This window comes from Lycorma delicatula, chromosome 1, assembly GCF_047948215.1.
Source record: "Lycorma delicatula isolate Av1 chromosome 1, ASM4794821v1, whole genome shotgun sequence".
In the NCBI taxonomy this organism is placed as follows: domain Eukaryota; kingdom Metazoa; phylum Arthropoda; class Insecta; order Hemiptera; family Fulgoridae; genus Lycorma; species Lycorma delicatula.
This window is the reverse complement of record NC_134455.1, coordinates 51,744,405-51,756,944: the sequence shown is the minus strand read 5'-3', so window position 1 is coordinate 51,756,944 and position 12,540 is coordinate 51,744,405. Positions and strand designations below refer to the sequence as shown.

Below are 12,540 nucleotides of genomic sequence, written 5' to 3'. Positions count from 1 at the left end.
TAGTCCTGGTTGCACTCTTTTCAGAGTGGGGACCATAATCTATGGTTTTGTGTCGTACGTTCATGTATTGCACCCGATTGATCCAGTAGCGGCAAAGAAGTACAAAGAGTGACAGGGGAATACAGAAGGTCCCCAGCTGCCCGTGCTCGCTGCAGGCAGTCATCACATAAGTGGGCCCAGAGTTTTCAGTTAGGAGGAAGACGGCAAGAGCCTGTTCGTTCTGCTAGGGGTTAGAGAGCTAGGAGTCGGGGAATCTTCGGCCATGTCCGAGTTCCAAGAGCCTGAGCCCGTGCCATCAACGAGCTCCTCAGAGGATGAGGTAAGCGAGATGGACACAGGTGCACCCACCCAGATGAAACCCACCCTGGCAGTAAAGGCTTTCAAGAAGACGAAAGAGCAGACCTGGCAGTTCCGCCCCGCTGACTAAAGTAGTCCTGGAGGATCTGGACTACATGTTAGACTTCTTAGCGCTTCCCAGTGGCATTAGAGTAGGGACGAGGAAGACTATTCTTCCCCGCCTAGCCAAGATCAGGGAGGCTTTTACAGCAGTTTGTAAGGGCTTTGAAGCATTGGCCTCCAAGCCCAAGGAGGTGAAAGCAGCTCCAAAGGTGGTCCACGCCCCAGTGCGAGGCCAGCAAGGTGGCTGAAAAGCCAGAGGTCCTTCTTGTGAATAAGGTAAGGGCTCGAAGACCATGAGTCAGGACCTGAAGCGAGATTTCTGGGCTGCCCTTTGTGATGACTGGAATCAGCTTAAGATAAAGGATATTAAGGAGACCAGCAAAGGGCTGGTAGTTGTTGCTGAGAATAAGGAGATGGTCTGGGTTATCAAGGAGTCTCCTGCAGTCCAGAAACTTGAGGTCACGGTAGACCCCAAGCATTTACGTAGGCCCCCCGTGTCATTATATACAACATAGAACGGAGCCTCTCCAACGATGAGGTTCTGTCTCTCATCTGAGAGCAGAATACAGACTTGGATGAGGCTATGTTCAAAGATCAGTGTAAGCCATCTTTAAGACCAGCAAGCGTGATGCCCCATGGTATCACAGCGTTTTTGAGTTATGGGCTGGTTTTCATCAGAAGTTCGAGGAACGAATCTTCATTGACTTCACATCCTGTCGCGTCAAGGAATACCTTGATGTGCAGTGATGCTTAAAGTGTTGTAGGTTTGGCAACAGGGCTAAGTTCTGTAAGTATGCGTTGGTCGCGCACATTGTGGTGAACAGGGCCATAAGTGTGACGACTGCCCGCGAAAGAAAGAGACTCTGTCGCGCGTAAACTGCAAAAGGTTGCGAAAAATTCATAGGCACTCTGTCAATAGTAAAAAGTGTGGTTGCTATTTGAGAGCGGTTGAGATATACTTCAACTCTCTTGGTGGTTAGGTTCAGTCAACTTAATGCCCAGAGAGCCTATGCAGTCCAAGTTGAGCTAGGTGAGGTTGCTGAGAAATGAAGCCTCGATATTCTTTTTCTACAGCACCTGTATGTGGTTAAGGATGATCTACCAGGTTCCTGAATAAGTGTTTCAATGGTGATAGCAAATCTGCCATACTGTGTCTTAGTATCTTCATATGGTAGGCCTCTGCTCTGACCCAGATCAAAGCATTGTTAAGCTTGTTGTGAATGGTTTGGCCCTGGTTGTAGTTAGTTTGTACTTTCAGTACAGGGATCTTACTGGACAGCCCCTAAAAGAAAAATGGACCCTCCCCAACTAATCAAATCAAGAATGAAAATTACCAAAAAGCAACTGAAAAAATAACAAATCGTGGATAAACTCAAGATCTAGTCAACAACTTTAAACAAATCACAGAAGAATTTGCTCCAATAAAATGCCGTAACAACATCAATAGTGGAAGAGTGAATCTGGCAAAACAGTGGAGAAAATACATCAAGCATGACTATTTCACTAAACCCAAAAATCAGAAACATCTTTCTAAAATCTAGTAAAACAAAGAAAACAAACCACCTGAACCCTATGGAGAATAAAAAGACAACACCATAAAGACACACTGAAGACAATAGAAGAAGAATTCAATAAAACACAGTCGAGAAACTACTACAAAACTTTCAAAAATCAGCTCCAAAAAAACGAATTCCCCAACCCTACTAATAAAGAATGAAAATGGTAAACTGGTCCACAACAATACAGACAACGTGGAAATCCCTGCTAAATATTTCAACTAACTCCTAAATTGCAAAGAACTGACAGAACACCTAAACTTCTAGATCAACATTCCACCATTTTCTGGTGGTGTTATTCTAGAATAACACCACCAGAAAACATAAACGCTCCTACAATAAAAGGATTCTACCAAGTGCACTGGTGAGATAAAGAATTATAAAGCAGCGGGAGAAGATCAGACTTTTGTAGAGATCTAGAAACATGCAGGAGGATCAGCAAAAAATTGCTCTTCATCAACGGCTTATCAACAATTAGATTGAAGAACTACCAGAACTCGGACACTGGATGACAGCTTTCATCCATCCGCTACACAAAAAAGGGGACAAAACAGACCCTAACAATTACAGGGGAATTTCACTCCTAGACACAATATACAAAATTCTTTCAAGAATCATCGTCAACAGCACCAGTTCACAACTTGAGAAAGAACTAGAATTCCAGGGAGATATCAGACCCTGGAGGAGCTGACCAGACCACATCATGAATCTCAAGAGTTATAACCCATCACTGATACCATGCGTAAGAGGAGACTACGATTCTTTGAACATATCAGGAGAAGGATGCAAGATTCAAGACTTCTGAAACAGTTACACAGTACAATCTTGACTCAAAAAACACTAAGGCAGGATGCAGAAGGATATATTGGCTTTACACCAGAAGACACCACAGATAAAATAAAATTAAACAAGAAAATCAAAAAGAAAAACACTTGATTCATACTCACAAGAAGAAACTCAACTTTTCAGTACAAGAAAGGGCACAAAGATGAAGGTATGAAAAAGTACTGGAAGGATTGCAAGGCCCAAACAGTCCCATCAAAGAGACTTGGATAATGGACTGACTAAAGTGATCCTACGAGGTCATAAAATATAATAACAATAATAATAAATAAAGTTATAATGTTAATGTAAAAAAATCACACCATTATTTTAAAAATAACATTTATTATAATATGTTACTCAATAACAATGAAGCATTATTACAGATTTTATTGCAGCAAAATATAACGTACTGTAATATTCGAGACAAAAAAAAAAAATCGATTTATATTTTAATGTATTAACATGTTTCATTTTTTATTATTGTTAATTCTTGACAACTTTAAACCTAAACTCAATTATATCACCCTGTTTATGAATTGGCATATTCAGCAATTTATGATTTTGTAAAGTGAAACATTAATTTTGTAAATGAATGGAAATCACACACTTCAATTACTATATAAATAAATAGTACACATGCAAATAATATTTGGTAAAATTTTGAGATTAAACTGTTCTAAACTTTAAAGTAAAATTACTGACCGTGTGCGTAGGAAAGGCATCATAATGCCAGCGGTTGTTGCAACTAATAGGAGAATAACTTGTAAAACAGTTAACAGAACATTTATTAATTTGACAACAAGTGCTCGAGCATTAGAGTTATCTAAACCTTCTAGGGTCAAGTACTGCTGATGCTGAGCTTGTTGATGCTCCATTTTAGAGATCTAAAAAAAAAAAAAACAGACAAATTACTGTCAAATGAATTTTTCTAAGCAACATATATTATTTCATACTATTAAAAAATGTAATTATTTTCTAATTAAATATATGAAAGCCTGCACACAACAAATTTTAATTTACAAAACAGTAATTACTTTTTAAACATGTTGAGCACCTATTTTGAAATTTTTTCTCCTTGAAAGTAATAAACTAATTTACACAACCATGAGCTGTTACCCTTTAAAATAGATAATCTTTAGCTTTATTTACTAGAGCAGGCAGTTGAGCACGGGTTTATGAAAAATAAAAATCTGTTCTGAAAATATTTGTATGTATCTACTAGCTACCTGATTGATGGATTTGTAGGTTATTCTAGATGTCTTTAAATAGCATGTGGAGCTTTTGAATCGGGGTTCCTTGATTTAGGAGCTCCAAGTGTTAAAATATGATCAGTCTGGACAAGGCTTGAACAACTTTCTCAAAGGAAACCAGGTGATAATAATTATTATGATGATCCAAACACCCTGATATTTTAGTAAATAACAAATAATTATTAAATTCAAGTAATAATATAAAAGGCTTTAATTTAGATTTTAGGATCTAAACTGATACATTTCCATGGAATTTGGAATTAGACAATTTCCACGTGTGATAGAAAAAAAGAAAGGGGCTGGAAGAAGGAGTGATGTATATTGATCCAAATTTACTATTTTTGCCAGTAAAAAAAAAAAAAAAAAAAAAAAAAAAATAATAATTTGAGTAAAATGATTAATAATTAAAACCTCAGATCATACTCTTACTTTTTTGCTTGAAACATTAGGTTATCTACTAATAAATTTAGAAATTATAAAAATTCTACAAATTAAATAATTTAATTGTAATATTTAAAATTAATATGAAAGATTCCTAATAATTCCAAAATTAATATACAATGTGCATTTGCTTTTGTGAGAATGTTATAAATATAGGATTCAAAAGTTAATGGCAATAAACATAACACATGGAGAAGAGAAAAAAATTACTCTTTTCTAATAAATCTGATTATAATTAGAAACAAATTTAAAGTAAATTCTATTAATTGAATAAGTACAAAAAGAGTGCTTTAGCTTTATTAAAACTGTCATAGCTGAATTCATTACTTATTGTGAATAAATAAAACCCAAAATTAGTTTCTAGATACACTTTTCAGTACATTTCTTTTGTTATGACTTATCTCAATTTATGAGAGTGATGAACAATATGTACATAATTAAGAGTGAAATTCAAAACATTGATTTAAAAAAATTACTATTAAATCCAAATTCAAAATAAAATAAAAAATCCAAAAACAAAAATTAATGAAATCAATAAGAAACTTTAAAGGTTCTTACGTATTAGTCTGTCAACCAATAAATTGTATAAGTTTGGATTACTGTTAATATCATCTGATATAACCATTAGATTAACATTTGTATAACCATTTATATTTATTTATTTTATAAATATAATTTATATCTATAATTAAAAACAATAATGCTTATATTTTTAATATGTAAAATATGTTAACGATCCCATAACTCTGAAGTATTTTCAAAGTTACAGGATCATTATGGTTATGGTTAACAGGCTAATATGTAAATACCCATTTAAATAACTGCATCCAGATATAACGTAAATCTAAAAAAAAAAAAATTAAATAAAATTTTCTTTACATTCAATGAAAGCGATACAAAAGTTATTTTTTAAGGTGTTTATAATATTTTTCATTATTTTAAAGGTGTTTATAATATTTTTCATTATTTTAAGGTTTTTTAATTTTGTTTAATTAAGGGTATGAAGTTAATAGTAGATTTAACCTTAGTATAACTTCCAGTTATATTGCTTAAAGCTTATTAGCTTAAATTTTATCTCATATTTCAATTATGATTGTTAAAATTTGATCTGTGTTACAATCTTTATTTTCCATCACTATAATCAGTTTTTCCAATTTCTTCATTTTAGAAAAGCAAATGAAATAAAAGAATATAAATGATTTAAAAATAATTAATTAATGAAGTGAGGTAACAAGTCATAAACAATAAAAAAAGGAAGAAATGGAATATTAACAATCTCAAACAAACAAATAGCAAAATGTGGAAGGATAATCTTTACTTAGTTTAGGATATTTGCTGTAAATATATATATATATATATATATATATATATATATATATATAATAACAACTGAAATCTAACTACCCCAAAACCCAGCAACAAATAAGTAAACTTAAAAAACTAGCACCAATAATTGACTTTAGCATAATGCCAAATCATCAGTTAATTGGTATTCAACCAACTGATGAAACAAAAAAAAAATTGTTATGATGAACACATCTCCTTTGCCGTTATGGAATGGTGTAGATTTAAAACATCATACTTCCATAATATTATTTTGCACATTACATTATTGTTGCCAACTGCTATAATTTATTATGTCTTTAATTTTTTCATACTTTTGTTCAAATTTATAAATATGTTTTTCAAGAATATTAATTTTTCTTTCATTATTACAAATCTCTAAAATTTCTAAATTATTTTTACAATCAGCAATACTATGCTTACATTGCAACAAATGGTCAGCCACATTAGATACACTTCTTTTTTTTGTTTCTGTAAGGATTATAATGTTCTGTAAACATTTTTTAAAATGAAATGTTAGTTTTACAAATTTAAATTTTATTACATTCGTTACAGTTAATTTTATATATTCCCCTTAAGTCCTTTCAATTATTTTTATTCCTGTTATTCCTTAAATATCTTGTAATATCGTTATTTGGTTTAACTTTTTTTATATTGATTTTTATCATATACATTAGTAAGTTTTTTATTATTTTATTTATATAATTGTATTTTAGGTAAAAACTGTTACTAGTCTTTAGTGTTATTTTCCTGTTACATTTTTGTAAAACGATGATAGTACTTTTTATTCTCTTTTTCATAAATTTTTTTCTATAATTTTATCATCAAAACCATTAAATACTGTTATTTGTTTTATTTTATCTATTTATTTTTTGAGTCTATTTTTATTGTCTACTTTTTTTTTGTATAATGAATAGCTATAAAAATCAGGTTTTTATATGTATTAATGTTTTTGCAGAATATGCTGTTGGCATTAATTGAAATGTGAATGAGTATAGGCGTATATAAAAAGTTTTATAGAAAAAATCAATTTTCACTCACAAAATGATTCTAAATGGTTGTTGGTTCATTCAAAACCCTATTAAAAACTGATCTTTACTTATACATTGAAAGGACATATTATAAATGAATTATTTAAAATTAACAATACAATAGTGAACAAATTAATTGAACAAAGGGAATTTTTGTTCTGTTGTAGGGAATCTTCATTCTGTAGCAGACTTGCTGTTTGGTGTTTCAGGTTAGGTTGTTAGTTCATATAAAAACAGAATTAGTGGTTTTTATGCTTTTATAATTCATTGTCAATTAGTTATTGGTGACTTTGTGAGTTTCTGTTATACGTACGTTATTCATGTGGGGAATATAACCCCACGAAAGCGGTCAAAAATGGTTGCTTTGTCCCAACACACAAATGACTTAAAGACAGACTGCCAGTGAGTGTAGTGAGGTGTTAGGTACTGTAAATGAAATCGTGAAAAGGTCTAGGGAAACAGGTTCCGTCTCTCCGAAGAGAAAAGGAAAATGTGGACGGAAAAAGAAAACCACACTTACACAGGATCAATTACTAATAAGTAAAAGCAAAATTAATCTATGATTGTCAGCTGTTGACCTTAATAGGGACATGAGAGCCAATGTTTCTGACATGACAGTTCATAGAAGATTGTTGGCAGTGGAAAGGATTGGTCAGAAACTTAAAAAGAAGCAATTACTGACACAAGTTATGAAGACAAAAAGACTTCAATAGGCAAAGGAACATAAAGACTATTGAGATGTGGAAAGATGTCTCAGACGAGACTCATTTCTTTGTCCAAGGGGAGAGAGTAGCCTACATTCGAAAGGTCAACAGATGAGAAGACTACTACGCCAGCACATCTGCAACAAGCTCCCAAACACCTAGCCAAAACGATGTATTTGGGATGTTTTACATATGAAGGGTCAGAAGCACTTATGTCTGTGGATGGGATGATGAAATCAGATCAATACATTAATATATGCTAAAGAAAAATTGTCCCACTTATGCAGAAGAACCAAGAACTCATTTTCCGACAGGACCTTCACCACGTCACACATGAAAGAAAGCAAAAGAGTTCTTCAAAAACCAAAAAATAATTGAGTGCTCTCGTCAAGGGAAACTCCCTTGACGTGAATCCCATTGAAAATTTATAAGTCATACTAAAGGGAAAACTTCAGAAAATGAATTGCAGCACAAAAACTGACCTTATTAGTTCAGTGATAAAGGTTTGGTTTTGAGATGAAGAAATAAAAAAATCACTGTCCTACCTTAGTGGAATCAATACCAAAGAGGATTAATGAAATAGGATACATAAATTATTAAATTTGAGTAAGTTTAACTATTAAACATTTTTATTTAAAAAATACAATTTTCTGTTAAAAATACTGTGTTTGGATTAATTTTTTTGCTGGTGTACTTATATTCATAAACAAAAAAAAACTAATCTAAACCGTTTTTGAGATACCCTCCTTTAAATTTTGTTCATTAAAGGAGATATTTCTTAAACATTGCTTCAAGGTTCATGCTCTATTTATCTTTTCTGAAATAAATTTTTATTTTATCCAATCCTATACAAAGGCATACATAAGACTGAAATAGGAAATTTGACTTTACTGTTATTTAGATTGCTCTTGAGTTAACTTTATGCTTCTGATTGAGACTACCTAAATATTTTTTACTTATTTTGGTAAACAATTGCTTTTTTTATTCTATAAACATTTCATAAGTATTGTTTTTTATTATTAATTCAATATTATTGTTTAATTAATTGTACTGATATCAAAATAGCCACCTACTAGTTTTTAGGTTTTACATAATTTTTCTCAACAATGTTAATTACTTTTTTGTTTTACAATTTCTTTCATGAACAAGTTAAGTTTGCTTTTAGAAATTAGCTGATAAATTACTCAATTTTAATAGTACAGGGTTTGGTATGTACTATAATTTTCTAATTGTAATTTTCATCTGAATTCATTGGAATCAGACAAGTTATTGAAATATAATCAAACTGTGTGCATGATATGTAGAGCACAAACATTTTAAAAATTATATCTCTACCAATTTTTAATGAAGTGATTCCAAAAAGTAAAATTATAGGTATGTTCACAGCATTTCACTAGGTTTGATATAATGCAGATTGATAAATAGAACTCCTAACTCATTGGTTTTTTGAGTGGGAAATTTTCTTTAAGATTATCCAAAGAAAAATCAATTACCTGAAGTCATTTTTTTCCTTAATTTCTTAAATTAATTTTTTCCTTAAATTAATGTTCGAATATTCTCACAGTCTTGTGTTGCATTGTTTTGCTTATACATCGTTGTAGTTTTGTTTAGTTTCTAACATTTTATTGAATTGATACAGCGTTTCCTTTTGTTATTAAATTTTGATTACGTATTCGGTATTACTTTTATAATTCATAGAAATTTACTCAAGAAATATCTCAAACAATATTACATCGTCTTTTAGTATAGTGTTTATTTACGATGTACATGCATTAGTTTTACAAGAGTCGAGTTGATTTCATTATAATTTAAGTATTTTTTAAAATGTAGAATTTTGAAAAACCGCTGACACTTGACAAATTGCAGTCCATTTTAGATGAAGATGAAGATAACAACATATCGCAAGCAACTGCTATTGACGCGACTTATATTCCACCTAAAGTTGATGAACTTACAGATGAAGAAGATTTTGATGACAATTTGCTAATCGAGACCCCTTCTACAGCAACAACTGATATAGCAGGTACGTTTGAGATTCATGAACATTCAGAAAAAGATGCTGAAATATTAAATTGCAAGGATAAACCAAAAAAATCGAAAACTAAACCCAAAACAAATATTCCAAAATGGGAAAAAATTGAACCAATTTATAAAGAATTGCCAATTTCAGTAGAACATAGACAAATAGAAATTTTAGAAAATAAACTGGCAGGAAAATCACCCCTTGAAATATTTTTCCTTTATTTTGATAATGATTTGCTGAATATGATTTTAGAGTTTAGTATAAAATACGCACATGACAACAATCGGCATGATGTTTCTTTAAATAGTGCGTTACTAAAAAGATTTATTGCAATTTCGATACTGACTGGTTATCATACGTTACCTCAAACAGAAATATATTGGAGTAAGGATGAAGATAAGGTTGTTGAAATAGTCAGAAATTCAAAGAGCCGTAACACCTTTAGAGCAATAAAAAGGAACCTGCACCTTTCCGATAACAAATTGCTTGACAACAACGATAAATTTGCAAAAATTTGGCCATTTTTTGATGAAATAAACAAACGTAATTTACAGTTTGGCGTTTTTTCTCATAATTTATCTATTGATGAAGAAATGGTGCCATATTTTGGTAGGCATTCAGCAAATATGTTTATAAGGGGAAAACCAATCAGATTTGGATTCAAGCTTTGGTGTTTATGTAGTTCTGATGGGTATTTGTACCAATTATACCATACGGAGGTGCTAAAAAAGAAAAACCTGAATATGGTCTGGGAACACAAGTAGTAATCTATCTGTTAAATGTTGTATCCCATCCGAACGAGCATACAATTTATTTTGACAATTTTTTTTCGACATATGATCTATTTAAATTACTCAATGAAAAAGGATATTTTGCTACCGGCACTGTCAGAGAAAATAGGCTTCCTAATTGCCCACTAGAGAGTTCAAAAGTATTGCAGAAGATGGATAGATGTACATTCGATTTTGCATTTGATAAAAAAACTAGTTTTGCAGTAGCTAGATGGAATGATAATGCAGTGGTGACAGTTGCCAGTAATCACAACGGAATTTACCCATTAGCAAATACAAAAAGATATAGCAGAAAAGATATAACTATTAGTCAGCCATTAATGGTAGCACAATACACGAAATTCATGGGTGGCGTGGATTCTTATGACAATGGCATTGGAAACTATAGAATAAAAGTGCGTGGAAAAAAGTAGTGGTGGCCATTGTTTACTAATGCTATCGATTCTGTTATAGTAAATTCGTGGAAATTATATCGGCTTGTAAACCATGATAAAATCAGTCAAATTGACTTTAGGTCGTACCTTGTATTATTGTTGATCAAAAGTGAGGAAATAAAAATACCACAGTGCATCGCTGAAATTCGGGGAGATAATGTTCCTTCTCCATCATTGGCAACTAAAGGTCGGCCTTCAAAAAATAGTTTGCCGGAAAATATTCGTTTGGACAAAGTAGGGCATGTTATTTCTGAACATGCAAACAAAGCTAGAAGATGATGTAAGCTGTGCAAAAACCACAAAATATTTTTGTGTATAAAATGTAAAGTCCACCTGCACTCAAAATGTTTCAAAGAATTTCATTCACCGCAAAGAAAATAAATCCACAATAAACTAAAAACAATTTAATGTAGTTTATTCATAGTTGTTTTTTTTCTAGTTTTATAAATAGTTTGGTTTCTTTTTATGTTTTTACAAAGTTACATTTTATATTATGATTTTGGCCAAAGGTGTGTAAACGAACCATTTTATTACCAAGCCATTACTGAATTTTTTGTTGATATGAAAATATTTCTAGCTTTATATACTTATAAATAGATGAAGTAAAGTAATTAATAAAAAACAAGTAGTGTTTATTTAATTGTGGCAATTAATGGGTTAATAATGAACCAGCAGTGCTTAAGTATTATTAAGCAATTAATAACTTATAACTTCACTTTCCTTTAAAATGTGAAATCAACTACATCACTAATTTTATATCTGTTCTAGCTCGACAGTATGTTTTTTAACATATATTTAAAAATGTGTATTTAAAGTACGAAAATTTGTGATTCTAGCTAGACAGTATGTTTAACATATATTTAAAAATGTGTATTTAAAGTACGAAAATTTGTGATTTAATGACTAATTAATTCAATATAAATTTAAAAGTAAATAAAGGAAGTGTAAATTATCCATAGTTTATTTATCTGGCAATTACTTGGTGTATGCTATTATCACAACCAACGTATTACACTGCAGCTGGAATGGCTGTACATTAATTTTGGTTTTCTGGGCTGGATTTGAACCAGCGACACAATTAGGAAAATACAAGTTACTAACTGATAAACATAAAACCTACCTTTGTCTGGCAAGATTCTAACATTTCATGTATATCTCTTAGTCTTTCCTCACTCTGATACTGGACTTTTTCTTCCATATCTGAAATTGCTGTTTTAAGGTTTTCTACTTCATTTTGGTGCAATTCAGTCAAATCATTTACTTGTTCTTCTAATCTTTCATTTTTAAAGCGTTCTTCAGTTAAAGCCTGACTCAAATAACTAACTTCTTTGTGCACAGCTTGCTGTAAAATTACAATAAAATTGACAAAATTACCAATAATATTCCAGAAAATAAAATGCAGCGACAGAAATAAAAACAAAGGCTTGGACAAAAATTAACATGTGTAATTCACAAAAATAACTTAATTCAGAATGAATAAACTGAACAATAAGTGTGTCTATTATTATATGTATGCTTTCTTGATACAAAGCTTATCTTGGGAAAAACACAATCAGATATTTTAAAATTTTACATATCAACACAAAAAAAATTTAACACAATATAACCATAATTTTCTTTTATGGTTCTTTAAAAAAAAAAAAAATTATAATCAGAATTAGTGAAACTCATTCTCACTATCAAATGTAGTAACAACAATAAAATTAAACTCTTATTAGGAAATAAAGTATCATTAAAAATTA

The 12,540-nt window shown here is 31.2% G+C and overlaps 1 protein-coding gene across 14 annotated transcripts in view; it reads right to left on the bottom strand.

The window, feature by feature from the left end:
- The window catches only part of Dmtn (transmembrane and coiled-coil domain 2 protein Dmtn), a 168,535-nt gene that overhangs the window by 18,673 nt on the left and 137,322 nt on the right, over positions 1-12,540 (bottom strand). For all 14 annotated transcript variants that reach the window (XM_075354737.1, XM_075354665.1, XM_075354684.1 and 11 more), the window contains 2 exons: positions 11,919-12,140; positions 3,483-3,664 (listed from right to left, as the gene is read on the bottom strand). In XM_075354737.1, the coding sequence (XP_075210852.1) occupies positions 3,483-3,664; positions 11,919-12,140 (404 nt within the window). The remainder of the gene's footprint in view (positions 1-3,482; positions 3,665-11,918; positions 12,141-12,540) is intronic.